The sequence below is a fragment of the Myxocyprinus asiaticus genome, chromosome 7, assembly GCF_019703515.2.
Source record: "Myxocyprinus asiaticus isolate MX2 ecotype Aquarium Trade chromosome 7, UBuf_Myxa_2, whole genome shotgun sequence".
In the NCBI taxonomy this organism is placed as follows: domain Eukaryota; kingdom Metazoa; phylum Chordata; class Actinopteri; order Cypriniformes; family Catostomidae; genus Myxocyprinus; species Myxocyprinus asiaticus.
The window spans coordinates 4,526,208-4,553,774 of NC_059350.1; the positions used below are offsets into that span (position 1 = coordinate 4,526,208).

Genomic DNA, 27,567 nt, shown 5'->3' on the forward strand with positions numbered 1-27,567 from the left:
TTGCTCAGTTGGTGCAGGACCCCTCAAATGAATATGAGTTGAAATTTGTCATCTTTGCTCATAGGAACCACAGAGGTTTTTGATACAATGTCAATGCTGATTGGATGATTGCACCAAGTGTTGTAAGTGGTTGCCAGGGTGTTACTTTGTGTGTGTGTGTGTGTGTGTGTGTTTTAACTGACTGAAAGTAGCGAAGCTACTAACTACATTGTTCAGTAGCGTGACAGTAGTCCAGCTATTTTCACAATAGTGTAGCTTTTTCAGTAACAAGTCAAATAATTTAAGTGAATTGGTTCTTTTGGACAGTTCATGTAAATGATCCAGTAAAAATAAACAATTCCCAGATATTTAGCAGAGCCAGTTCGTTCAAATGGTTCATGTAAATTAGCTAATTCAAAAAAACTATTTACTGGTTCATTTGAGCCGTGCACAACTTTGCCTTCTTTTTTTTAAGTGAAATATTTAGCATATTGGTGCTGTTTATCACTATTTCGACTCAAAAATATGGTGTCTTGGTTGCTAATAGGGTAGTTTTATTAGTTTATATTTAGGATGAATTTATATCATCAATTTAATGTCACTGTAATTTTTTAATGTTACCCAGTTACATATAGCCGATAACTATCAGGTGATATTATTCAATTCTGTAATCAAAAATGGCATATTATATTCTTAAAATAGCTTCAGTGCTACTTTTTGTTTGTAACTTGAAATGGGGCTTACTACTATTTTTAATGAGTAGCTTGACTGTAGTTTAACTACTTTAAGTTATGAGTAGCACGTAGCTTCCCCAAAACTGGTAACAAGGTGGTTGCCTACATGGCATAAGTCAAAAGACCCCCAGATCATTGGATGAGCCAATGACCAAATGAAGAATATAATATTGTTCCCCTCTTATAGACTTTCTCTTGCTCAAAAATAAACAAAGTGCCTACCTCTCTGCAAATGGATATTGTAAAATGTACAAACTATCTACTTTATCTAAACAGTATGAGTGTGTGAGAGCAAGAACAGTGTGCAGCTGTGGTATGTGAAGTCTGTTTGGGATGCAAATACATTTCCATGCAGTATAACATTTATAGGCATTCATCAGTCAGCAGCACCCTAAAATAGACTGCAACTAAAATCCATTTGGTCCAGAAGGAAAATAAATCACAAATGGGATCTATTTAATATCTCACAAGACAACAGTATTATTAAATTGAGAGCAAAGAGAGACTTGTGCTTAAGCTTCCTGCCTCTCAGATGTTTCTCCTGAGATAAAGACCCCAGTAATCTCATGTGTCTCTTCTAGAGTTTCAGAAGAGATCTCAACAAGTCTCAAACTGTGCTCAGATTCCCCAAGATACAAAAGTCTGCAATCAAAAGTCAGATATTTCAATATGAACTCAAACATTTCTCATCAAATTCCTCCAAGACCAAAATATATTGCTCTGTACTCTTACTGTATGCCAACAGTTGACTCATTTGTGTTTAGTTTTATTTCTGAATTAATGAGCTGTAAAAGAACCATACAATTTATGTCTGAGACTGAGAAAATGTATGTATTCTGGAAAAAAGGCAAAAAGCTAGACACAATCTGACATTTACTCTGCAGGGTCTTTATGTTTTCTTTAAGATGGTGTAATTAGTATAATAGTATTAAGGGAATTTAACTTCAATGAATACGATTAAGTGCCAATAATGTATACTGCCACATGTTTCTTGCAACTCTGACAGAAGCCCCAAGTGTGTCTACAGATGACAAATGGATATTTATTGAACTTTTTTAACATTAAGATTTGAGATTAAAATGTATTTATTTCTATAAGGTAAAGTGTATATTTTAGATCCTGCTGGTAACCATTTCTTTTTACCTCCTTTTATCAACTTTTGACCTTCACTAGTTTTTTTTAATGGTCCTGCAGTGTAAAACTAGTTTTTAAAAGTACATACAGTATATACACCGATGAGCCAAATCATTATGACCACTCACAGGTGAAGCAAATAACACTGATCATCTCCTAAAAACACCACATGTCAAGGTCTGGGTAGATTAAATGGTAAGCGAACAATCAGTTCCCATAGTCAACATGTTGAATGCAGGAGAAATGGGCAGGACTAAAGAAAGACCTGAGAGACTTTAACAAGGGCCAAATTGTTATGGTCAGATGACTGGGTCAGAGCAACTCTGAAACGGCAAGTCTTGTGGGGTGCTCCCAGTCAGCAGTGGTGAGTACCTAACGACAGGGGTCCGAGGAGGGACAAACCACAAACCGGTGACAGGGTGGTGGGCACTCAAGACTCATCGATGCGTGAGGGCAACTGATCCGAACTGATAAAAGGTCTACTGTGGCACAAGTCACAGAATGTTGTAATGATGTTATGGGAGGAATGTGTCACAACACACAGTGCATCACACCCTGCTGCGTATGAGGCTGTGTACCCGCAAACTGGTCAGAGTGCCCATGATGACCCCTGTCCACCATCGAAAGTGCCTACAATGGGCACACAAGCATCAGAACTGGACCTTGGAGCTGTGGAAGAAGGTCGACTGGTCCGATGAGTTCATTTTCTTTTTCACCACGTGGACGGCTGTGTAAGAGTGTGGCATTTACCTGGGGAAGTGATGGCACCAGGATGCACTGTGGGAAGACGACAAGCCGGTGGAGGGAGTGTGATGTTCTGGGCAATGTTCTGCTGGGAAACCCTGGGTCGGGCCTAAACATCATTGCAGACCAGGCACACCCCTTCATGGCGATGGTTTTCACTGATGGCAGTGGCCTCTTTCAGCAGGATAATGCGCCCTGCCACACTGCACACATTGTTTGGGAATGGTTTGAGGAACATTATGAAGAGTTCAAGGTGTTGCCCTGGCCTCCAAATTCCCCAGATCTCAATCCGATTGAGCATCTGTGGGATGTGATGGACCAACAAGTTCAATCCACAGCAGCTCCACCTTGCAACTTACAGGACTTGAAGGATCTGCTGCTAATTTCTTGATGCCAGATACCACAGGACACCTTCAGGGGTCTTTTAGAGTCCATGTCTCGGCGGGTCAGTTCAGTTTTGGTGGCACGCAAAGGATGAAGAGCATATTAGGCAGGTGGTCATAATGTTTTGGCTCATCAGTGTAGTCTCTTAATTAATATGGGTTATAATATATATGAGGTAATTGCATGCAAATATATATATATATATATATATATATATATATATATATATATATATATATATAATACAATTACAAAATTGCAATTAAAAGTAGTTTTAGATGGAGATTAGCATGTCAAACTGCTGGACATGTCAAGGTATTCAGCTATTTTGACGCATTGTTTCCAACAGTTAGACTCCCTTATGCTTGCATCCACACAGATATTTAAAGCTTTAACTGATTTTATGTTTATTACTGCTAAAAATCTCTCTTTCTTTCATGTAGGTTTCACATTGCAAGACTAAATAAATGAACATGGAAGTAGCTCCACAGTAGGGGATAAAACTCTTCCTCTTCTTAACAGGTTAAACAAAAGTTCTTGTTTACTTCCTGTTGGGGTCATGATTACTGTAGCAGGATCCTCCAGAGATTGCCCATTTAGAAAGTTTTCTTTGAGGACAGTAAAATGACATAAGACACAAGATGACATATTTGAGACAAGATCACATCAAAGATTTCGTAAAGAGTGCCATATTTCATGTGATTGTGCTGTTATTGATTTCATGCCTTTGAGCCATAAGATCTGGACCTTTGAAACGACTCTGACATGTTCTGGAACACAACAACACCCCTTTTGATTTCTTAGGATCTGTGCATGCCCTAAGGTAGTAGCAGGGAAGGCGACAGGAAATACCGATTTGTTATGAAACACTTTCCCACCCAGTCTCTGTCACAGTTATGTATAATCTGTGTTGTTCTGCATTCAAATTCAAGCCAGCAGTTCCACTGCCACGCCTCTCTTCTTTCTCTTCGCCCTTTCTATGTTATTACTCTCTCGTTCCTTTTTCTCTACATACGGTCTATTCCGAGTGCCTGTATGAGTCAGCAAAACACTACCTTCATACTGGAGCCTCATGGCCAGTGGAAGTGATAAAAGATGATTCAGGGTTGATCACTGCAGAATAAAGACAGCTATCAGTGAGGAACAACTGAAGGTAAATCAGTCGGCTACTTTTTATGTGTGAGCGATTTGGAAGCGTCCTACACTGGGAATGTGGGAGGCCCCTGCATGTGTGTCTGTGTGTGGATCAGGTTTTGCCTACATTGAACCAAACATCCCCACAACACTCAAAATAAAAAAATAAAAAATAAAAAAAGGATTGTGAACTAAAGCAACACAATTTTAGAACAATTTGTCACAACTTGATTTCATTGTGTTCTATCCATTTAAATTGGTAAAATGGAAGTTTACTTAATTAAGTTGGGACTACATTCATTCTTTTTGGTGTGGTGTTAATGTAGCATTGATGAAAATGGGCAGGGGATTTTCTATTTTCCAGCATGCTTTGCATGAGACTTGATAGGGAGGAGACATGTTAAAGTTAAGGTTTATTTTTGTGATTTGTGCAAGATGAATGTAAAGGGGGATAATTGTTAGTGTTTAATGTTATGTTATGTTGGAGTTTTGGGGGTTACTATTATGGTGAAGAGTGGAGCTTGTGCTAATGATGAGGACAGGTAGATGTCGCATATGAAATTGATTGCTTGCTTCGTTAAGCAATTGCTGTGCTAAAATTAGCGTAGTTGTAGTGCTTCCAACCAGCATGTATTTAGAATGCTAACGTTCACTTTCACTAGTTAGTCCATAAAGAAATTAAGGAGATGTTTTTGAGTTACATTGACACATCAAATTTCGTTGAATTTACCCAGTTCAATTCAGTTCTTTCTACACAAAGTGTTGGTGTTGAGATTACATAGTAATATTAAGTTAAGAAAACTAATTTCAAACATGTGCAACCACTGTTCACGATTGAATCAAGTTCAGCGAAAGAGCTTTTTTTACTGAAGGATAGTAAAACCTACATTTTGGGAACCAGGCAACGGACGCTACAAGGAAAACGGTTTTATAAACATACTAATTAATGTCTTAATGAAAATCTACAAAGGTTTGTGTTAGGGTTATGGGATAGAAAATATCAGTAGCTCAGGATACAATCAAATAAATCAGTGGAATGTCCCCACTTTGATGGAAAAACAAACATGTGCGTAATGTTATAGTTTAGGGATAAATTTGTCCCCAAAAGTGAGCAAAATCCGACAAAACCTCCCTTTGAGGAGATTTTGGGATGTCCCCAACCTTAAAATTGGTACATAAATAAAGTAAATACAATTTAGTATCCTACAAATGTAAAATAATTTCTTTTAGGGGTAGGGTTAGAGTGAGGGTTATAGGGTTAGTCTGTAGTCATTATAATTATGTAAAAACAAAGTGTATGGTATGTCCTCCATTAGATAGCTAAACGTGTGTTTGTAGATGAATAGTTGATGGAGAATCTGCCCATGGAGATTTCTGAATCAACATCAAGATTTACTGTAGGTTGTATGTAATGGATTAGGGTATAAGTATTATTGTCCAAAATGATAAGCATGACATGATAAAGATGATACAAAAGTGTTTAAAAGTCTAGTTTAAAACACATGTCTAGTTCGCAGAAGTGTAATATTTGTGTCCATGTTGATTTCATGAATTTTTGGAAAATAATTTATAGCATTCAAGTAAAAGGAATTAAAATACTTTCCTTGCATCTTAAATACATGACAGTGCACAACTTAATCATTAATTTAAAAAATGTTTTCAAACATATTTTTCGAGGTAATTCTTTTTTTTTTTTTATTTAAGTTTTCTTAGGCTTACTTTATTTAAAATAAAATTTAAAAAGTGTATGAGGGTCTATATCTTCTCTGTTTTATGTTTTTTTTTTCTTTTTATTTTGGTCACATGACAACAAAATGGACACATGTTGGTTGCACGAACAGACTTAAATTTGGTAGACAAATGCTTTTTTTTCTTTTTTTTTCTTTTTTTTTCTTTTATTTAATATTAATCATATTTTAAAACAAAAATAGCTTCACTCCTTATTTATTTTAGGAAATAATAATAATAAAAGATTATTCCAAATTATTATACCAAAAATCTTATTTTAAGAATTCAGCTTTTAATTCAGTTTGGAGTGGTGGTGGCGTTGTGGGCTAAAGCACTGAACTGATAATCAGAAGGTTGCTGGTTCGATCCCCACAGCCACCACCATTGTGTCCTTGAGCAAGGCACTTAACTCCAGGTTGCTCTGGGCGGATTGTCCCTGTAATAAGTGCACTGTAAGTCGCTTTGGATAAAAGCGTCTGCCAAATGTAAAGTTAATTAGACTTTTTTTTTTTATTGTTAATGGGCCTCATTCATGAAACTTTCCTAAATATATGAGTAAATTTGGAGTAATTTACAAGTAAAATGGACCTTCCTGAAAACTTTCTGCCAGATTAAAAACACTTCCTACTCCCCAGATTTGATAATAAATGTTAATGAGTTCCAAACATTCATTCACAATTATTATAATCCACGCTCATGAAAACGCAAGGCACCAGACTCGCTTGTAAATGCTGTTAACACCTATACGAAACAGAGATAGTTTTTATAAATGAAGTGCATTCACATCGTAATTTTTGATTTAGCAAACACAACAGCGCATCTAAAGAAAGTGAGGCCTTACAGTAAATTGCATGTTTTTGCTGTCATCGGAAGCTCTTTTGTGAATCAAACAGTTCAAGAGGTCAATAAAAATGGTTTGACATGAGTGTAAAAAATGTTCAGTTCATGCCGGGATGAGGATGTCCAACACCGTTAACCTTCTCTGGTTCAGTATGGAGTGCATCGCCAACATCATTTTTGAAACTTCTCGTGTAAATCATGATGGTTACAGTAAAATACTTGCAACTGGAAGAAACGTCAGAGAAATTAATAGAATGCCAGAAAAAGATCTTTGACCGAAACGCTGTAAGATTTTACCTATTTGCAAGCTATACAACAGTGTGCGGTGTTTTTCTATTTTTTTCCTGTTGTATGCACCTGCCCGCAATGTGTTTATTTATGGGTTTAACAGCATTAGCATTGACCATACATTATCAGCTGAATGCAATTTACAGATGCCTATAATAAATTATGAAACCTAAATTATAGAGCTCATATCAAATAAAATAAAAAAGTTCAACCAGCCATGTTAGAGAGCATTCATTAATAATATAAAATAAAATAATATAAAATGCAAACTGCATCTTTCCATGAATCTTTCACCATATGTAAAGCAATTCTGCTGGAAAAATGATACTTTGAAAAAATAAATGCAAGCAGCAAAGAAATGTTTCTATATAGGCTATTGTTTAAAAAGAAAAAAAAAAAGAAATATGTATATATATATATATATATATATATACTAATTTATATTAGTTTTTTAAGGTTAATTTCACTCATTTAATAAATAGTTAATTTTTTTCATCATTTTATTTAATTTCACTTCTATCAAAATGTAGTTATTGCAGTTTGTCTGAAAGTACACAACAAGTTCGGATGTCTTACACGCTATTTACATGTGGTTGAGAGCAGGTGTAAACTTTGTTCGTACCAACTAATGCTTTGAAAATACGAAAACTTTCATGAATCCGAGAATTTACGACAGAACCGTTTTACAAGCGATTTACTCAAAAATGTGTTCTGCTCATGGCCCAATGTCTCCAGATGGTTACACCTATTAGAAATTTTCAATTTCATACCTCAGAAAAAATATGAAAATGGCTTTGAATTCAGAAATTAAAAACATGTTTATCATAGTGACTTGCATTTAATGTATTTTTGAATAAACTATTATAACTATATATTAGGTGTCTTTAACTAATATGTACTTAAGCATTTGATACAAAGTACTTATTAAAAACACAAGTGTTGATGCGCTGAAATTCCATTTAAAGAACCTGCATTAAATTACATCTGAATATAACATTTTAACCTTAACCCTAACCCTAAACATAACCATAACCCAAAATGTACCACTGACCCTAAACAAAACAATACCCCAACCCTTACCCCTAACGCTAAACCTAATACAACCCCAAACCCTAACCCTAACCATACCCCAACGCTTAACCTGAAACATAACCATACCCCAACGCTCAACCTCACCCCTAACCTCAAACCTAACCCTACACTAAACCTAAACCTAAACCTATCCCAACACTTAACCCTAAAAGTAACCATACCAAAACCATAAACACTAACTCTAAACATAACCATACCCCAACCCTAACCGCTAACCAAACCCTTACCCCTAATCCTAACGCTAAAAATAAACATACCCCAACCCTTAACCCTAAACATAACCATACCCCAACCCTTACTCCTAACCCTAAACCTAACCCTACCCTAACCCTAAACCTAACTCTACCCCAACACTTAACCCTAAAGATAACCATACCAAAACCCTTAACCCTAACTCTAAACATAACAATACTCCAACCCTTACCGCTAACCAAACCCTTACACCTAATCCTAAAGCTAAACATAAACATACCCCAACCCTTACCCCTTAACCCTAAACATAACCATACAACAACACTTACACCTAACCCTAAACACAACCATACCCCAACCTTGACTCCTAACCCTAAACATAACCATAACCCAACCCTTACTCCTAACCCTAAACCTAACCCTACCCTAACCCTAAACACAACCATACCCCAACCCTGACTCCTAACCGTAAACATAACCAAACCCCAACCCTTACTCCTAACCCTAAACATAACCCTACCCTAACCCTAAACACAACCATACCCCAACCCTGACTCCTAACACTAAACATAACCAAACCCCAACCCTTACTCCTAACCCTAAACCTAACCCTACCCTAACCCTAAACACAACCATACCCCAACCCTGACTCCTAACACTAAACATAACCAAACCCCAACCCTTACTCCTAACCCTAAACCTAACCCTACCCTAACCCTAAACACAACCATACCCCAACCCTGACTCCTATCCCTAAACACAACCATACCCCAACCCTGACTCCTAACCGTAAACATAACCAAACCCCAACCCTTACTCCTAACCCTAAACCTAACCCTACCCTAACCCTAAACCTAACCCTACCCTAACCCTAAACCTAACCCTACCCTATCCCTAAACCTAACCCTATCCCAACACTTAACCCTAAAGATAACCATACCAAAACCCTTAACCCTAACTCTAAACATAACCATACTCCAACTCTTACCCATAACCCTAACCCTAACCCCTAACCTACCCATACCTCAAGCTCAGTAGCAGCAAATGTGAATCTTGTGAGAATTTTGCAAAACAAGATGTATTAACACAATAAAAATATTGTATTGTATGTATTTTAATGTTAGTACAAAGTACTTGGACCCTTAATAGATCCAGACAAAAAAATAAAAATTGGCGTCACGTCATTGACCCATATGGGAAAAAGTAAGAGCTTTTGTTCTTGCGTGTGTCGTTTGAGAGCTGCAGAAGAAAATAATATTTTTCTTACATGGATAGTTGACATACAAAATGTCCATGATTTATTTTCATTCATCATCGAGATTTTAGGTTAACATGAATGTGGGAAAGTGTATTTCTTAGGTCTTGTAACTAGTCACCAAGTTTTTCATCATTTTTAGTTACTTTCTGTCTTAGTTCATTTGAAATAGTCCTGTGGTGTGACAAATAAAAGTATTAAAAACAAATCTAGGCCTATTCTATGGTTAATTTAAATTAATATAAAGTCAGAAAACTGCATGCATAATTTTAAAGAAATGAGCTAAATGCTATTTCAGTTCAGCATATCACACTGCAGGACGTCAAATTCTTAAAAGTATTCAATGTTAACTGGCACGCTGCAGCTTGTGTAACACTCCGACCCCTGCAGCTAGACTCAGCAGGCATGTCCTGTCACACCTCACCTACTGTATGTGTACAAAGTTCTCCAAAGCCTTGTGCAACTTTAGTGTAAAACAGGATTAGAGCGAAAGCAGCTCCACAAAGAAGTAGTTGCTGCTGTCTTAAAAATAAAGGTAGGAGGTTTTTTTTTCTTTTGCAGTCTAAAGCTTTTTGAAGTATCTTTTTGTCTGCTTCTAAAGGATTTGTGGAATTCAGACAAGCAGGAAGTTTAGCATGTTTCAAACATGCTGCTATTTAGATATATTGTTAATAGGCTATTAGCATTAACAGATAGTTTGTCCTTTTTCAAATAAACCTTAGAAGTAGTTCCACTTAAACTGCAAAGCACTTGTAGAATATCGTTGTTTTTGTTGCATATTGCAACATTTCGTTATGTTAGGAACTATTCTTCAATTGGCATTTAATAATTTTGATTATAAAATAATGTTTACTATGGAAAATAATGCATATTGTGAATATAGTCACGGCTAAAGGGCCTTGTAAGGTGCAATGCGCAGCTCTCCTACCTTATTTCTTAATTAGATGATTGCTGAAATGCTTTTGGAATATATTTGTTTATAAAGCTATTGTGTATTTTATTCATACCGCTGCTGTTTAAAACACCCATGCAAAATAGTGAATGAATGACTTAGAGACATAACAAGTCATGCATTGTATGACCCAGATAGACCCTGCCCATTTGACCCCCTTTGTGGGTATTAATGATTGTTTTGTCATCTATCAACCTTATCAACTTCATCAGCAGTTTTACAAATCAGTAAACATATAACAGTAGAAAATGTTTTGAGTTGCATTTAAAATAGAGCTTTTTAATCATCTTAGCAAGAGGACAAAATGCACCGGAATGAACGTTAAAAACCCAGTGTTTTGAACGTTTAGCCACAACTTAAATTTATAAAATTTGCGTGTCAACATTCTGGCAACCCCTTTGAGTCTGGGGCGGGGCAGACAAATCTCCAATATTTTGAATTTGGACTGCAGTACCCATTTCAAACACTTGTTGTCAATCTTACATATAGCACCTTTAACAAACATTTATTTTGACTCATTCCTCCTTTTCTTTATAAAAAAGGCAGAAATTGAGGTTACAGTGAGGCACTTACAATGGAAGTGAATGGGCCAATTTTTGGAGGGTTTTAAAGGGTTAGTTCACCCAAAAATAAAAATTCTCTCATCATTTAATGATAATGAAATATATCTGTTTATCACCCACACCTATCATATAGCTTCAGAAGACAAGGATTAAACCACTGGAGTCGTATGGATTCCTTTTATGCTGCACTTATGTGCTTTTTGTACCTTCAAAGTTCTAGTCACCATTCACTTGCATTGTATGGACCTACAGAGCTGAGATATTTTTGTTTGTGTTCAGCAGAAGAAAGAAATTCATACACATCTGGGATGGCATAAGGGTGAGATAATGATGTGAGAATTTTCATTCATATGAAGCTTATATATTTTTAAAAGCACTTACATTAATTCTTCTGTCAAAACTGGTGTATTATTTGATCTGTAAATTTGTTTAAATCACAGTTTCCGCAGAATTACAGGGTTTACGGCGTTACGCTGTCTCACTATACCCCAGATTTTTGCTTTTTATTTTTAAGAAAAGGGACAAGTCAAAATTAATTTTTGTGGTTATCAACATTATGCCACAAACGCCATCAATTAACTTGAACTTAACCTGGAATATTCCTTTAATGTAAATGTAACTCACTATCAAAATACTGACCAAGCGACTTATGATATAATGGTAATTATTTAAAACACAATTTTTGAATAATGCCATATAACCATATTTAAAAAGCACCATATAATTGTCATTACTTTTCTGTTGTAGATGGGATCTACTTTCTTGCCAACGGTGGGTCGTATGGCCGTGTGTGGCGGTACCCATGGAAATGAGATGTCGGGAGTGTACATAGTGGGAGAGATGGAGAGACAGCGGAAAGTGATGGGAGATGGTGTGTGGCCCATTCCTGTGACAACAGTTCTGTCAAACCCACGGGCTGTGAAAGAGTGCAGAAGATACATTGACACGGATATGAACCGCTGCTTCAGCAGTGCCATACTGAGGTGTGGAACTGCAGAATGGAGTATACCTTAGTATTCTTATGAAGTCAAGAGTCGCATTTCAATCCAAATTATATTTAGCATAAAAAAGAATGAAGCCTATTTTAAGATTTGTTTTCATTCTGACATTATTTTCATGACAATGGAACCTTTTCACAGACTGTGACGCTGCGTGTCCACCTTATTTAGCAATGTAAATCAAGCAAACATTTATATATTTGCAATTTTTAAATTATTTAGTGTAGATTTATAACAATATATTTTGTTTTATATTACCTTGGAATTTGTTAAAAAAGAAAAATTAGTTACTAAAGCTGCAGTGTGGTTTCTAATACAGCTGCTGAGGGAGTGACTGAAAATGTGGCCTCTTTTTCTCTTTTGACTGCTGTATTCCACCGCTCTCTATTTTTCTTTTCTTTTGGAAAGCTGTGAAAGCATAATAGTGGATTTTTTTCTTTTTCTTGTTGAAGCAAACAGGTAAGCATGAAATTTACATTATGTGATTTGTTAAAAGGTTCGTTTAAGCCACTATTTACTGAACACATCCCATTAAACATTCACATGTTGTGCAAAAAGCAAGTGAACTCTTGGCAGCAAAAACCTCAACCAAGCGTTTCCGGTAGATGCGGATTAGACCTGCAAAATGTTCAGAAGGAAATTTGGACCATTCTTCCTTACAGAACTGCTTCAGCTCAGCCATGTTCTTAGGATGTCTGGTGTGAACGGCTCTCTTGAGGTCATTCCACAGCATCTCTATTGGGTTAAGGTCTGGGCTCTGACTGGGACACTCCAAAAGGTGGATTTTCTTTTTTTTTAAGCCATTCTGTAGTGGATTTACTTCGATGTGTTGGGTCATTGTCCTGCTGCATCATCCAATTTTCACTGAGCTTCAGCTGGTGCACAGCCACTCCGACATTATCCTGTAGGATATCTTCATAAACTTGGGAATTCATTTTTCCCTCGATGATGGCAAGTGATCCAGGGCCCGGAAGCAGCAAAGCAGCCCCAAATCATGATGCTCCCCCCACCGTAGTTCACCGTTGGGATGATGTTTTCATGTTGGTATGCGGTGCCCTTTTTACGCCATACGCGGTGCTGCGTTTTCTTTCCAAACAATTCAACCTTAGTTTCATCAGTCCACAAAACATTTTCCCAGTAGCGTTGCGGAGTGTCAATGTGGTCTTTGGCAAACTTCAGGCATGCAGCAATGTTTTTATTAGAAAGCAGTGGTTTCCTTCGTGGTGTCCTGCCATGGACATCATGCCTGTTTAAAGTTTTCCATATGGTAGACTCATGAACAGAGATGTGATTCCTTCAAATCTTTATCTGTCGCTCAAGGGTACTTTTTTACCTCATTGAGCATTCTGCAGTGTGCCCTTTGAGTCATCTTGGCTGGACGGCCACTTCTAGTGAGAGTACCCATAGTACTAAATCATCTCCATTTATAGACAATTTGTCTAACTGTTGACAGATGAATATCTAAGCTCTTCGAGATAACTTTGTAACCCTTTCCAGCTTTATGCAAAGAAACAATTCTTGATCGTAGGTCTTCTGAGATCTCTTTTTTGCAGATGCTTTTTGTGAATAGCAAACTCAACCCTGAACTTCCAATCTTGTTTCATTAATTACATGGAAGGTTTGCCAACTCCTGACTCTAATTAGCTCTTGTTGATGTCATTAGCGTAGGGGTTCACATACTTTTAACACATACAACCAACACTGTGAATGTTTGAATTATGTATTCAATATATACAAGAACAATACAATAATTTATGTGTTATTAGTTAAAACAACTGTTTGTTCTTTATTGTAACTTAGATGAAGATCAAACTAGATTTTAAGAAAAATTTATACATAAATGCAGGTAATTCCAAAGGGTTCTTTATTTATTTTATTTTTTTAATACCTTTTCTTGAAACTGTATACATTCTTTAAATTGATAAGTATTTTAAATCATTGTAGTATGTGAGGTTCTGCCTTTAATTTATCCCTAATTTTATTGGCATTCACCACTGAGAATAATTACAGAAAAACTAAAAAGTATTACGTTAATGAGAATAGGTGGTAGTTGTGCTTAAAGTCAATATGAAATCCAAATTGACACTATTTACTAACCACTATTTATCTGAATACCTGATTCTGGTCTTATTGTGCATGATCTATCTGTGCACATTATTCAAATTAAAAAGTTTTTACAAAGGTACATTTTTAATTAAATTATGCAAGTGAAATGGGTTGTGAGTGCCGTTTCATCTTGACTTCATTTGTCAGGAAAATAATTCCACAATGCAAAAAAATCGTATTTGTCCTAAAATAGGCTTTATTTTTATTTTATTTTTATTTTGGGTTGAAATATGACCTGGGCTTTGTGAGATTCACCCATGCAGTACATTTCTAAATATAATTATTTTATTAAGTGCATCTAAAATCATTGTTTTTTAAGTTCTCCTATTACAGACAGTAGCCCATATGAAGTGCGGCGAGCTCAGGACCTGAACGCTCTGCTGGGCCCGAAGGGGTCTGCAGGTGCCATAGACATGATCTGCGACCTCCATAACACCACTTCTAACATGGGACTGACTCTCATCCATTACACCACCAATGACTGGGTGACCCTGCACATCTGCAAATACTTACAGGCAAGACTTTAAAAACATCAAGTGTTCTTCAACAAGCTCCATACTGTGTCCTTAGCTGTTGTTTGTGTTGACAGACAACCAACTAAATGCAAAGAGTAGAATGTGTTTGTTTGTGTGTGAATGTGTTTTGATGTTGTGTTTTGTCGTGTGCACATTTAAGACAAAGATAACCCAAGTGCCTGTGCGAGTGGTCACGATGGATGTTCCAATTAGTGATGCACATTCATTGGAAACTGTGTCCAAGCATGGCTTTTGTAAGTGATTGTGCTCATTTCAGTCAATCTCCTTTTTGTATAATAAACCACAAATGCACGCTCTGATGGTGAGGATTATGACCTGTGTTTCCATAGCGATAGAGGTTGGGCCGCAGCCGCATGGTGTCATCAGGGCAGACATTTATAACTTTATGAAAGAGGGTGTGGATGTGACAATAGACTGGATACAAAAATTCAACTCAGGTACTAAATGTGCCTTACCTGTGTATTTCACATAATATCAAATGCAGTTGTAGATCTTTTACTAAATGAAAGGAATAGTTCAGCCATAAATGAAAATTCTGTCATTATTTACTCACCCTCATCTCGTTCCAAACCTCTATGCTGTTGTATGACTTCAGAAGACTTGAAATATAGTGTACAAGTCAAATGGTCTACTTTAAGATGCTTTTAAAAAAGTTTTTTTTTTTTTTTTTTTGGAGCTTGACAAAAATGGTTGTTTCTGCATGTAGATTGTCCCAAAAAAATCATCTCATGAGTTTGGAATGATAAACGGGTAAGTTAATAATGACAGAATCTTCGATTTGTAACTTTTTTTTTTTCTTTTTAACTATATGGTGTTTTCAGGAACAGTATTTGAAGGTGGGGAGGTTGAAGTCTTTATGTGGCACAAGAGTATTGATTATCCCAGAGATCCTGAGACTCGGGAGCTCAATGCTGTTATTCACCCTCAGCTACAGGTGAAGATATTTCTTCTGTGTAAAACTGTGTTACTGAGTGAGAAACAGCTCTGAATGATGTAATGCATGAATCAGCTGTCCAAATGCTTCAAAATGATCAGCAAACGAATTGAATGAGAACCAACACAAAAGAGTGATTCATCTCTAGTCGGACATCTCTAGTTCTCTAGTTTGTCTATATTTAACTCCCAGATCAAAAGAAAGACATTCTGTTTTGCTTTAAAACAAAGGCTGTTTATTTCTTTTTTTTTTTTTTTTTTCACATTACGGTAAAGTGAATTTGGGAAGAAATGCCAAAATAAATTATCCAGAAAATGGCAAAATGCAAAAAAATCTTAAAGGGACAGTTTAGCCAAAAATGAGAATTCTCTCATCATTTACTCACCAGATGTGTAAGACTTTCTTCTGTTGAACATAAAGATTTTTAGAAGAATATCTCAGCTCTGCAGGTCTACACAGTGCAAGTCAAGAGGGTCCAAAACTTTCAAGCTCAATAAAGCACATAAAAGCAGCATAAAAGTAATCCATAAAACTCCATTGGTTTAATCCAAGTCTTCAGAAGTGATATGATAGGTGTGGGTGAGAAACAGATAAATATTTAAGTCCTTTTTTACTATAAGTTCTCCTCCCTGCCCAGTAGGTGGCGATATGCATGAAGAATGCATATCACCAAAAACAAAAGAAGAGCTCTTAGGAGGGCTGTTTGAAAGTGGAGAATTATAGTAAAAAAAAAAAAAAGTCTGTTTCTCACCCACACCTATCATAACGCTTCTGAAGACATGGATTAAACCACTGGAGTTGTATGGATTACTTTTAAACTGCCTTTATGTGCTTTTTGAGCTTCAAAGTTTTGGACCCTGTTGACTTGCATTGTATGGACCTACATAGCTGAAATATTCTTCTAAAAATCTTTGTGTTCAGCAGCAGAAAGAAACTCATACACATCCGGGATGGCATGAGGATGAGAAAATTATGAGATAATTTTCATTACTGGGGTGAACTATCCCTTTAATGGTCCTAAAATAGTTTCATTTTCTTCATGCAAAAAAATAAAATAAAAACAAAATCTTGTTTTTTTTCTCTCGACTTCCACCCAAAAACTAAACATAACATTTTCATAAAGTTAAACTAAAAACTGTGCCTTGTTTTCTAGGACAGAGACTTCTGCCAGCTCAAGAAAGGTGATCCTTTGTTTTTGTCATTTTCTGGAGAAACTGTGAAGTATGAGGAGGAAGAATCACTTTATCCTTTCTTCATCAACGAGTGTGCCTACTATGAAAAAGGAATTGCTTTTCACTTAGCAAAAAAGATTAAGCTGCCGATTCCAACAGTGCAAGTACAAAAAGACTGAAGGAGATGGAAAATAAATTTTCCTCTTATAAATTCATCAAATTTCATGAATCAATGAAAGAATCACAGCATATGAAGCATTTAAGTGATTACGAACTATCAAAACACAGATGATTTTGATCTGATGAAATCAAAAGATGGAAAACATCTCAAAAGATCTCAATGCTAAATCTACTGATATCTCAGGTACACTCCATGTTCTGCAAACCTAAACAACACAATGAATGACTCATATTCACTATACTCTGCTGCAAAAAGATGGGCAACATTGTTGAGGATGAAAAGATATTTATTGTGACCAGCAAAATGTTCATTTAAAAGGAACTTGTATAAAAATGTCTATAAAAAGCAAAACCATTGGAAGTATTATGAACACCATCTCATGATGATGTCACAGAGAGCTGTGGAGTGTGAGGTATCTTCTTCATTGTATTGCTGATGCCGTTTCTTCTGATTGCTTTAAGAAAACTGAACCTCTCAAGGGCTGTAAATTCCTAGAACAAAAAAACAACCTCACTTGAACAAAACTTGATTTCAAATATTACAATGCACAGAATAAACCAGGTGGAACAAAAGGCCGTGTGCAACTTTTACTGTCCTTTATGATTGTTGCTTGTCAGCAGATTGTACAATAAAACCTTAAGGAGTTCATGGGTGAAGCCCAATACACGTTATGATACATGTCATACAAGTCAAAAACAGTCCACGTGAAACTCTGATATCCTCTTGACACAAATTCAAAATAAAATGGTGATGCACAAACCAAAACAAGACCTCTATTTGTGTTATTTATATCACTCCAAGCACCATATTTGTCGACATTTTGCCTGAGAAAAAAAAAAAAAGGGAGTGTCTTGTATTAGTTTGGACAACCCAGTCTTCAGAGCGAACTTGGGGTATTTTCGATGTCACACATCTCACTATGCAATCCAAAACTGAAGTACGACAATAAATCTTTTAAAATCGGTACATTTGGATGACAAAATAGCGGGAAAAATCATAGCAGAAATAAGTATATAAACTGCAGCTTTAAACGGCTACCTGAACCATAAAAAAGTAAATAAAAACTGTAATCTAAAAGTTACTAAACAAATGTAATGTACATGTTGAAATACACTGGCGGCCAAATAATGTACAGATTTTGCTGTTTCGGAAGGAAATTGACATTCAACTGATCACAATGTATAGTCAGGACATTACTGATGTAAAAAACAGCACCATCACTATTTGAAAAAAGTCATTTTTGATCAAATCTAGACAGCAGCCATCACTCCAACACCTTATCCTTGAGTAATCATGCTAAATTGATCATTTGGTACTAGAAAAATCACTTGCCATTATATCAAACACAGCTGAAAGCTATTTGGTTCGTTAAATGAAGCTTAACATTGTCTTTGTTTTTGAGTTGCCACAGTACGCAATAGACTGACATGTCTTAAGGTCAATATTAGGTCAAAAATGGCAAAAAAAAAAAAAAAACCTTCTTTCTCTAGAAACTCATCAGTCAATCATTGTTTTGAGGAATGAAGGCTATACAATGCTTGAAATTGCCAAAAACTTAAGATTTCATACAAAGGTGTACACTACAGTCTTCAAAGACAAAGAACAACTGGCTCTAACAAGGACAGAAAGAGATGTGGAAGACCAGATGTACAACTAAACAAGAGGATAAGTACATCAGAGTCTCTAGTTTGAGAAATAGACGCCTCACATGTCCTCAGCTGACAGCTTCATTGAATTCTACCCGCTCAACACCAGTTTCATGTACAACAGTAAAGAGAAGACTCAGGGGTGCAGGACTTATGGGAAGAATTGCAAAGAAAAAGCCACTTTTGAAACAGAAAAACAAAAAGAAAAGGTTAGAGTGGGCAAAGAAACACAGACATTGGACAACAGATAATTGGAAAAGAGTGTTATGGATCTTAACCCCATTGAGTTTTTATTGGGATCAGCTAGACTGTAAGGTGCGTGAGAAGTGCCCGACAAGACAGTCACATCTATGGCAAGTGCTACAGGAAGTGTGGGGTGAAATGTCACCTGAGTATCTGGACAAACTGACAGCTAGAATAACAAGGATCTGCAAAGCTGTCATTGCTGCACGTGGAGGATTTTTTGATGAGAACTCTTTGAAGTAGTTTAAGAAGTTCTGAACATTTTTTTCAAATTGTAATAGTAATTTTTCACGTTATTAATGTCCTGACTATACATTGTGATCAGTTGAATGCCACTTTGGTGAATAAAAGTACCGATTTCTTTCCATAAGAGCAAAATCTGATCATTATTCCAAACTTTTGGCCGCCATTGTATATTCTTAAAGAAAAAAACAAAAACAAAATGGGGAACAACACACCATAAACAAATGCAAAGCAAAAGAACAAAAAATAAATAACCACAACAAACATTTCAGAAAACACACCAAGGCTCAAGTGGTTAATGCTTATGTCAGATACAAACCTTCAGTCTTTTGGGCCTGGCAACACCTTACTGCATTCTTGGGATTGCAAAACACTAATTCACAATTTACTAATTTCTTCATAAAAAGTAATGTCATTGTTGGGAAGCTACAACACAATCTATTATCAAGTGAATAAAAACACAAGACAAACAAAATGTTACACCTGACATAAATATAAAGCGAGTGCTGGGTTAAAACAGTGGTTCTCAACTCGTGGGTTGACCGATAGTGGATTTTGCAGATATTTGCACTGTTAAACGGAGTATACTTGGACAGGCACGCGTTCACGTGTACGCAGATGCTGAGCTTTCGAGTCGAATTGGAAGTATAACTAAGGTGGTGGGAATGGCTGATAACTGATTAATCAACCGATAGTTTTTAAAATCGATTTATAGAATGTCAAAAACATTTCTTATACTTTTTTTTATTTTTTGGGGATTTTTCCCCTTTTTCTCCCAATTTGGAATGCCCAATTCCCAATGCGCTCTAAGTCCTCGTGGTCGCATAGTGATTTGCCTCAGTCCGGGTGGCGGAGGACGAATCTCAGTTGCCTCCGCGTCTGAGACAGTCAACCCGCACATCTTATCACGTGGCTTGTTGAGCGCGTTGCCACGGAGACATAGCGCGTGTGGAGGCTTCACGCCATCCACCGCGGCAACCACACTCAATTCACCATGCGCCCCACCGAGAACAAACCACATTACAGCGACCACGAGGAGGTTACCCCATGTGACTCTACCCTCCCTAGCAACTGGGCCAATTTGGTTGCTTAGGAGACCTGGCTGGAGTCACTCAGCACGCCCTGGGATTCGAACTAGCGAACTCCAGGGGTGGTAGCCAGCGTATTTTACCACTGAGCTACCCAGGCCCCAACATTTCTTATTCTTTTTTTTTTTTTTTTTACCAAGGAGGGTAAAGGCAAAGAGTCCAAAATGAATAAAATCTCAGATGCAGTTTTTTGTTCAACCAAAATCCCAATAATAACCAGATAAAAAAGATTTGGTGCATAAAGAGGTGACATCTAAGTATAAACAAGCCTGAAGCACACCGGGAACTCTTATTTTGAAATGCAGAATAAAGATCGGCATAGATTTTTGCAGATAACTGATAGTTAACAAAAAACAACTATCGGCACCAATTAATCAGTAAAACTGATATATCGGTCTAGCTCTCGTAATGACCCAAAAATGGGTTGCAGGTCTGTACTGATAGGGTCACAGACGGCAGGGAAAAAACAATGCTAAGTGCAAATAATAAAATGCAACTAACTGAATAGCAAAATAAATAGGCTTATAAACATTTTCGCTGACGTCGAAGCCTGTGCATCCAATCAAACTAAAGTATTTTTGCGCAAATTCATCTATCACTTGAATCTGCAAAACCAGTTGAGAACCACTGAGTTTGAGACTTCAAAATGTCATAAAAAAGGGGTAAAGCCCAGACAACAATAGTATGCTTCTTTTTTTCTCTGGTGAATGTGGAGCGACAGTTTACCTGTTTATGAGCCGTTGTTTTTCTGTTTTTGTTTATAGGATATACAGCACAGAGCTTAACAGAGTGGTTAAAAAGGCAGATTAGACAGAAAATCCTTCATGTGATGCAAGCATTCACAGGGGAGTGCTTTGAGTGGACAGTGTGCTAAAGGAATTGTTCACTCGAAAGTGGAAATTCTGTCATTATTTACTCACCCTCATGTCATTCCAAACTGGAATAATGAATAAATAAGATGTTATTCACAGAAAATCTCGACATCTATCTCTCTGTGGTGCATTTGTGAGAGTTGTAGTAATGTCCGATTCGTAAACAGAAAAAACTCAAGTTTTTTAAAAATCTTTTTTCAATGAATCAATTGATCCGATTCACAAAGCGGCAAGTGAAAAATTACTATTAAAAAAAGCTACGACTGTATGGATCACCTTTACAATAAATGTATGGTGCTTTTTGCATCCATTTTAAGGCTTGAAAGCTCCAGTCTCCATTTATTCCAATTATATGGAAAAGAGCGACCAGTGCATTCTTCCAAATTTCTCCTTTAGGGTTCCGCATTAGAAAACCATGAAGGTGAGTAAATGATGACAGAATTTTCCTTTTAAATGAACTATTCCATTAATTGAATCTACTGACAGTGGGCAGTGAGTTCATGCCGTTTCCTTTGCAACCTTTCTAAAAGAACAGCTTGTTTGTTAGTGGTAGAGCAGCTGCTAAAGCAAACATGTGAGTGTTGTTCGTGTGAGACTGGACAGCTGCTTGAGCAACACTATAGTGAGTCCTCTGTTGCCTAGGCAACTCTGTAGGCTGTCATTCGAGTGTAGTGTTGGCGGTGGCTCCTGGCAGCCCATATGAAGAGTGCAGCAGCCATCATCTGCAGTGGAGAAGAGACCAGCGCCAGGAACAGGGACCAGCCTGGAGAGTGGTCCATCCCCTCGGGCAGATCGGATATCTCATGGAGCAGGTGCACACCCGCAAGGAAACAGCATACTGTAGCCAAAGAACACAGGCCTGTGAACAAAACACATAATTAACATAATATATGCATATTCTTATTTATAATGCGTTCAATATCCAAAGGTATCAACATTTTTTACTATTTTTCATAATATTTGTGCTTTCATGCTTATCAGAGTATTGTGTCATTAACTTAGCAACATACTAATGGCAAACTTGTTAGTTGTGTGTCTTACCAGCCAGTAGATGCAGCAGCCCTACAAACAGGGTGGGTGTGATACTGCGGCAAAGGCAGGCACACACTCCAATTAATGCGCCTAGAAACACCAGCCCCACAGACACCAGTGGCAAAAGGAACTGACACTTCCACAGACCTGAGGACAGACACAACCACAACACACCTTGAAAGGCATTTAGAACGTGCAAATGACAATGTAATGACCAAGACAATGTGAACTTCTAACGGTGTCTGGAAAAACAACTAACAATTAACTGAACATTCAGAATGAACATTTATTGTGTTTTTTAACACCATGCTAGCTTCTATAGCTATTTTCATGGTGAAATCCAGGTTAAAATATAATAGGTAAAACAACTCAATCTCTAATTAATGAATACTCTAAACTTACTCTTAAAAACCTTTTCAAGGGTGTCAGCAGAATAATACAATTCTCACACAGTTAAATAAAATATAATTTACAGACAGTGAGCTCTAGCCCAAATCAACACTGAACTCTTCACATTGTAGATTAAAAATCGTAGAAAACATTCCCTGTCTTAGGTCAGTTAGGATCACTACTTTATTTTAAGAATGTGAAATGTCAGAATAATAGTTGAGAGAATGATGGCTGAGCAGCGTTTCAGGTTATGTCGATATAGGACTCGTTTTACTGTGGATATAGATACTTGTCTACCTGTTTCCTCCAGCATCTTCACCAGGTCCTTTGCTGTTGTTCTGGGATTGATTTGCACTTTTCGCACTAAACTACGTTCATCTCTAGGAGACAGAATGTGTCTCCTTCTTGAGCGGTATGATGGCTGCGTGGTCTCATGGTGTTTATACTTGCGTACTATTGTTTGTACAGATGAACGTGGTACCTTCAGGCATTCGGAAATTGCTCCCAAGGATGAACCAGACTTGTGGAGGTCCACAATTTTTTTTCTGAGGTCTTGGCCTATTTCTTTAGATTTTCCCATTGTGTCAAGCAAAGAGGCACCGAGTTTGAAGGTAGGTCTTAAAATACATCCACAGGTACACCTCCAATTCAGTACACCTCCTAATAGAGGCTAATTGGCTAACTGTCTAAAGGCTTGACATCATTTTCTGGAATTTTCCACGCTGCAAACTTGCATGTAAACTTCTGACCCACAGGAATTGTGATATAGTCAAATTAAATGTGAAACAATCTGTCTGTAAACAATTGTTGGAAAAATGACTCACATCATGCAAAAAGCAGATGTCCTACACAACTTGCCAAACCTACAAAACTATAGTTTGCTAATATGAAATCTGTGGAGTGGTTAAAAAATTAGTTTTAATGAATTCAACCTAAGTGTATGTAAACTCCTTTTGAACAATGAATTTCCTGTCTTTTCTAGTCACTCATGATTACTGGATTTTTAAACATCATAATTTTATATAGACTGTATTCATATAAAGAACAATTCATAGCAGATGAAATATTTTAGAGCGGAGCATAACTAAAAATACTGTGACTTTTCCAGGCCTGGAAACCACAACTTCAAAATGAACTTTTTAACCCTTTAATGCATACATCGGTTCTTTAGTGACCCGGGACCTCATTCCACCCCATGTACCTCATCCATTTTTTGTAGTTATGCCCACACCTCTTTAGAATTCCTCAAATATTCTCTTCTGAATAGTATAAAAAAAAAAATTGTTTACAAGATATGCAAGTGTCATTTTTTTATGCTTCCATAAATCATATTTTTATGATTATTTTATGTCTAAATAAGTTTACTATCACATGACTATTTCTTTATTACAAAAAAAATGAGTAATTTATTCATACAAATGACTACTATATTGCATTGATTTTCTGTGTCAATCGCAAATTATTATTATTCCATGTGTGTACACATACATATTATACGTGCTATTTCTTATTCAAGGTGTCGCTGATGTGTCAGTGACTGACTTGATTTACATTTGATATTGCTATTTGATGAGGAATCAACATGGAAGTAAACTATAGAAAGTACAACACATGAACAGTATTATATGACTATTGCTATTTGGGTGTTGTGCAAGTTTTGTATCTACTTGGACTCAAAAAGTGCCTGAGAAAATACATAGCTTATGTGTAGATTATGTGTTATCTGTAGCTCAATATGTGTTCAATCTCAATATGTAATCCAGTTGCGTCTCATGAAATTTCACCGTGGAAGTAATGTATCTTGTTCTATATTTGTTGAACCACCTCTTTGAAATATAAAAATAAAACCTCAAAATATATCAAAAAGTCTTCTATTCTATTAATTTTCAAATAGTCTTGAAAATGTTTTAAACATTTGACACTATCTGGGCATTTTGATCCATTTTAGATCCATCTGTGATATATTTATATACATATATAGTATACTGTATATGCCAGGTGGGGCTGGGCGATATGCAAGAAAAATATTCAAAATATTGCGATATCCAATTACATAGTCAACCCCCTGGCCGAGGGATCGGTGAATATTCTTGCTTTATTGATTTTGCTTTAAAAATTAAATTAATTTGTTAAAACACAAAAAACTTAAACCAAAGATATTTCCAAATTCAAATTGCTCTTCAAACTAAACAAAAAAGCAATTAAAATAACAAAGTGGTAAAAAAAAATCATATATAACCACCCTTCCATTTGCCGTCATGCAAGTATCCGTCTATGACAACAGGAGGAAAATTACTAATACAAGGTCTAAAGACAACTATAATTATAAACATAATAATGATAATAATAATAATGATTAATATAAATCAATTTTAGGTTCAATGTGAATGTGTTTTTGTATTATTTTATGATTTACTCACACATGTATAGGCTATGTATAAAGTGAACCTGCAGAGTTGCGTTGCATGTTAAGGGCGCGAAAATAAAGTGAACTAAACTCAGAGCACCTCCTGAGATTGTCTTATGCTATTTGCAGCATTCTCATACACGACACTATACTTGAAAGCAGTTTTCAGACGACTGAAACAGAAGAGTGAAAACTCTTACATACGCGTGTTCCACGAGATACGCTCCCGCTACATGCCTCTGAACAAACAGTGCATCAAAATATAATAAAGTGAGTTTCTGCAAGCGCGTGTCATGGTGTCTAACAGCATTTCTTATCATGTGTCATTCTGAAACATCTTACAGTTAGCCCTGCACAGTGGCGGGTAGATCAGCAAAATTGCCCGCCATGAGTACGATATAGACTACCCGCATTTTGAGGGTGCTTATTTCACACCCTGTGCTGCTATTTTATATAATTGGTGACTTCCCAACTCTATGGTTTTGTCATTTCCCGATTTGGTCATTCATTGTCTATCAATGAGTGTTGCAATCGGCATCAGGATATTTGTCAGATATCGTCGATATCCCATTACATCGTCCTGTTGCTACAGACCCGAGTATGTAATAATGTTTGCCAAAACACCTGTGCATTTAAGGGTTAAAATGGACATTTCCAGGTTGTTCATGACCGTGGGAACCCTGTTATTTGTACGAGTAGGTATGTGTACATGGTTGTTTTTGAGTCAGGACGTACAGGTGCGGAGCAGATCATCTCCACTGTTGATATTTCCAGGGGATTTATACTTGGATTCCCACTGCTGCTGTAAAGTAAAGGCCTGACATTTAGTCACCAGTGTTGGATCTGGAGAGAAAAAAAAAAAGGAAGTGGACAAAGAGGAGAGAGACCCAGCAACAGATAGTTAGCATACATTTTTTTAAACTTGAAATTACAGAGGCCTAACAATAATGCATAATTACACATGGAATGTTTGTCAAGAAAAACTTTGATGTTGGCTGAATGGATGAAGGGACAGACAGGTAATCTACTTACCAGGCTCTTTAAACCAGTACGAGTCTTGGGGAACTAGAAGACAGCGCCACCAAAGACCCAGAGTGCCGTTAAGCCTGAACAGAGCCACACTGTAGGTCCGCTCATCCACATCCTCTCCCTCAAAGTCCTGCCGCAGGTTGTGCAGATCTGAACCGTTATTTGCATCATTGCTGGCCGGCTGGCTGTGGTACTGGTACCAGTTCTGTGTTCCAATGGCAACAGAGAGATAGACACAGGCAAGTAGGCTCAGCACAGAGCCGATGACCAGCGCTGTGGCATAACGGTTGTCCACCATGGTTTAGACAGTGTATCGGGTATTATAACAAGATGTTAGAGGCAAAAAATGACAATGAACTGTGCTTTTAGGACATAAGTGTAATGACTGATGTAAGAAGAAATGTCATATCGTTTGTCCTGTTATTTGGTGTTTACACAACGGGTTCTTTTCATGAGCAAAGATTATTATCACGATAAGACAACATCTTCATCTAATGCCCAATGCAGAAAACCAAATCTCTCCCTCCTTGGCTCAGGGTGATTTTCTCAAGACACACAGAAGTGTTTTACCTGAAATAGAGAACTGTAGTTAATCAGGTTCAGCTTATGGGTAAATGACATGTCACGACACTCATTTTGTTTTTGCAAACAAAACTCTGTTGTTATTAAAAATACATTACAAATGCGATTCATACAGACAATGACTTTAATACAAATGTTCTATGATGAACATGTTATCAGGTTCGGAGTTAAAAATTATATATATATATATATATATATATATATATATATGAGGGTTTATCAAATATAAATATTATAAGTATTTAATCATTCGTGTTGTTTTTTACACACATAAAAAAACACACTCTGACATCTATACCAACACACCCACACAATTTTAGCTGCATCATTTATTCAATTGTCCTGCAGTGCTCTATAATACAGCAAGCAGAAAATTGGAAAAAAGCATGTATTTGCTCCATAGGCTAAACATGAGAAAAATGGCGCCATCTGGTGGAAAATATTAAAAATGTACATTTTGAAGTCAGGGCTCCAGAATGAAAGCATAATACCACAGATTTTATGCTTTAATGGCACTGGGATCAAATATTGCAGTTTTAATGGGTTTCTATGGGGACATTTTTGTCCTGAAGGTCCTGAGTGTAACTATTTTGTGTACACAGTGTATTATAGATGTATTATAGGAACTGAGATTGAAATATCAAAATTCCCCCAAAAATACACACGTTTGCCAAAATGTATGCTTTTGTCATTAATACAGCCAAAATGATAGAAAAAACAAAAACGAAAAAGACAAAAAAATGTCCCGAAGGCTGCACAAGGGTTAAAGTCGGTGTTTGATGTTGACTAGCATGGAAGCTAACAGACTAGTGTTTGTTTTTAGCATCATACTCGAGAATTTCACACAAAAAAACTACGAATTGAATCTTTAAGTGTACTGTTGTGAGTATAATGCTAAAACGTCCACTGTATGACAAAAATATCCGAAATATCTGAATGTTTAAAGCAACAAAATGTGTTTTCTGCCAAAGGTGTCACTTACCATATTGTACAAACCCTTTGCGCAGCTGATGAATCCATTTCCGGTTAAGCGTGCGCGTGCACATCCCAACATCAATCCAGGCGTGCACGAGCAGACAATGTACGTTC

At 36.7% G+C, this 27,567-nt stretch overlaps 2 protein-coding genes across 4 annotated transcripts; one reads left to right on the forward strand and one right to left on the reverse strand.

The window, feature by feature from the left end:
* The first annotated feature begins 3,947 nt into the window (after positions 1-3,947).
* Positions 3,948-17,521, forward strand: LOC127443795 (N-acyl-aromatic-L-amino acid amidohydrolase (carboxylate-forming) B-like). 2 transcript variants are annotated; one of them, XM_051702700.1, is made up of 7 exons: positions 3,948-4,128; positions 11,767-12,002; positions 14,443-14,638; positions 14,799-14,892; positions 14,989-15,096; positions 15,481-15,593; positions 16,747-17,521. In XM_051702700.1, exons 2-7 carry the CDS (start codon positions 11,767-11,769, stop codon positions 16,942-16,944), a joined length of 945 nt encoding a protein of 314 aa, XP_051558660.1. In that variant the 5' UTR covers positions 3,948-4,128; the 3' UTR covers positions 16,945-17,521. The 2 variants fall into 2 exon arrangements, with proteins under 2 accessions (XP_051558660.1, XP_051558661.1); XM_051702701.1 differs by lacking the exon at positions 3,948-4,128 and adding an exon at positions 9,923-10,039.
* On the reverse strand, positions 17,298-27,499 carry LOC127443802 (claudin domain-containing protein 1-like). 2 transcript variants are annotated; one of them, XR_007897705.1, is made up of 6 exons: positions 27,461-27,499; positions 25,900-26,466; positions 25,603-25,710; positions 22,080-22,217; positions 19,398-21,897; positions 17,298-17,437 (listed from the first exon to the last, which is right to left on the reverse strand). XR_007897705.1 is itself a non-coding variant. In XM_051702710.1 (5 exons), the coding sequence occupies exons 2-5, from the start codon at positions 26,192-26,194 to the stop codon at positions 21,677-21,679; spliced, it is 762 nt and encodes a 253-aa protein (XP_051558670.1). In that variant the 5' UTR covers positions 26,195-26,466; positions 27,461-27,499; the 3' UTR covers positions 17,676-21,676. The 2 variants fall into 2 exon arrangements, 1 of the variants encoding a protein (XP_051558670.1); XM_051702710.1 differs by lacking the exon at positions 17,298-17,437 and having other exon boundaries at positions 17,676-21,897.
* Positions 27,500-27,567: the final 68 nt, after the last annotated feature.

Coding starts and splice junctions, on each gene's coding strand:
- LOC127443795 (XM_051702700.1), top strand. CDS start 11,767: ATGGGATCTACTTTCTTGCCAACGGTGGGTCGTATGGCCGTGTGTGGC. Junction 12,003..14,442: donor TTCAGCAGTGCCATACTGAG/GTGTGGAACTGC, acceptor TTGTTTTTTAAG/TTCTCCTATTACAGACAGTA. Junction 14,639..14,798: donor ACATCTGCAAATACTTACAG/GCAAGACTTTAA, acceptor TGCACATTTAAG/ACAAAGATAACCCAAGTGCC.
- LOC127443802 (XM_051702710.1), bottom strand. CDS start 26,194: ATGGTGGACAACCGTTATGCCACAGCGCTGGTCATCGGCTCTGTGCTG. Junction 25,711..25,899: donor GTACTGGTTTAAAGAGCCTG/GTAAGTAGATTA, acceptor TTTTCTCTCCAG/ATCCAACACTGGTGACTAAA. Junction 22,218..25,602: donor AGATGATCTGCTCCGCACCT/GTACGTCCTGAC, acceptor GTCTGTCCTCAG/GTCTGTGGAAGTGTCAGTTC.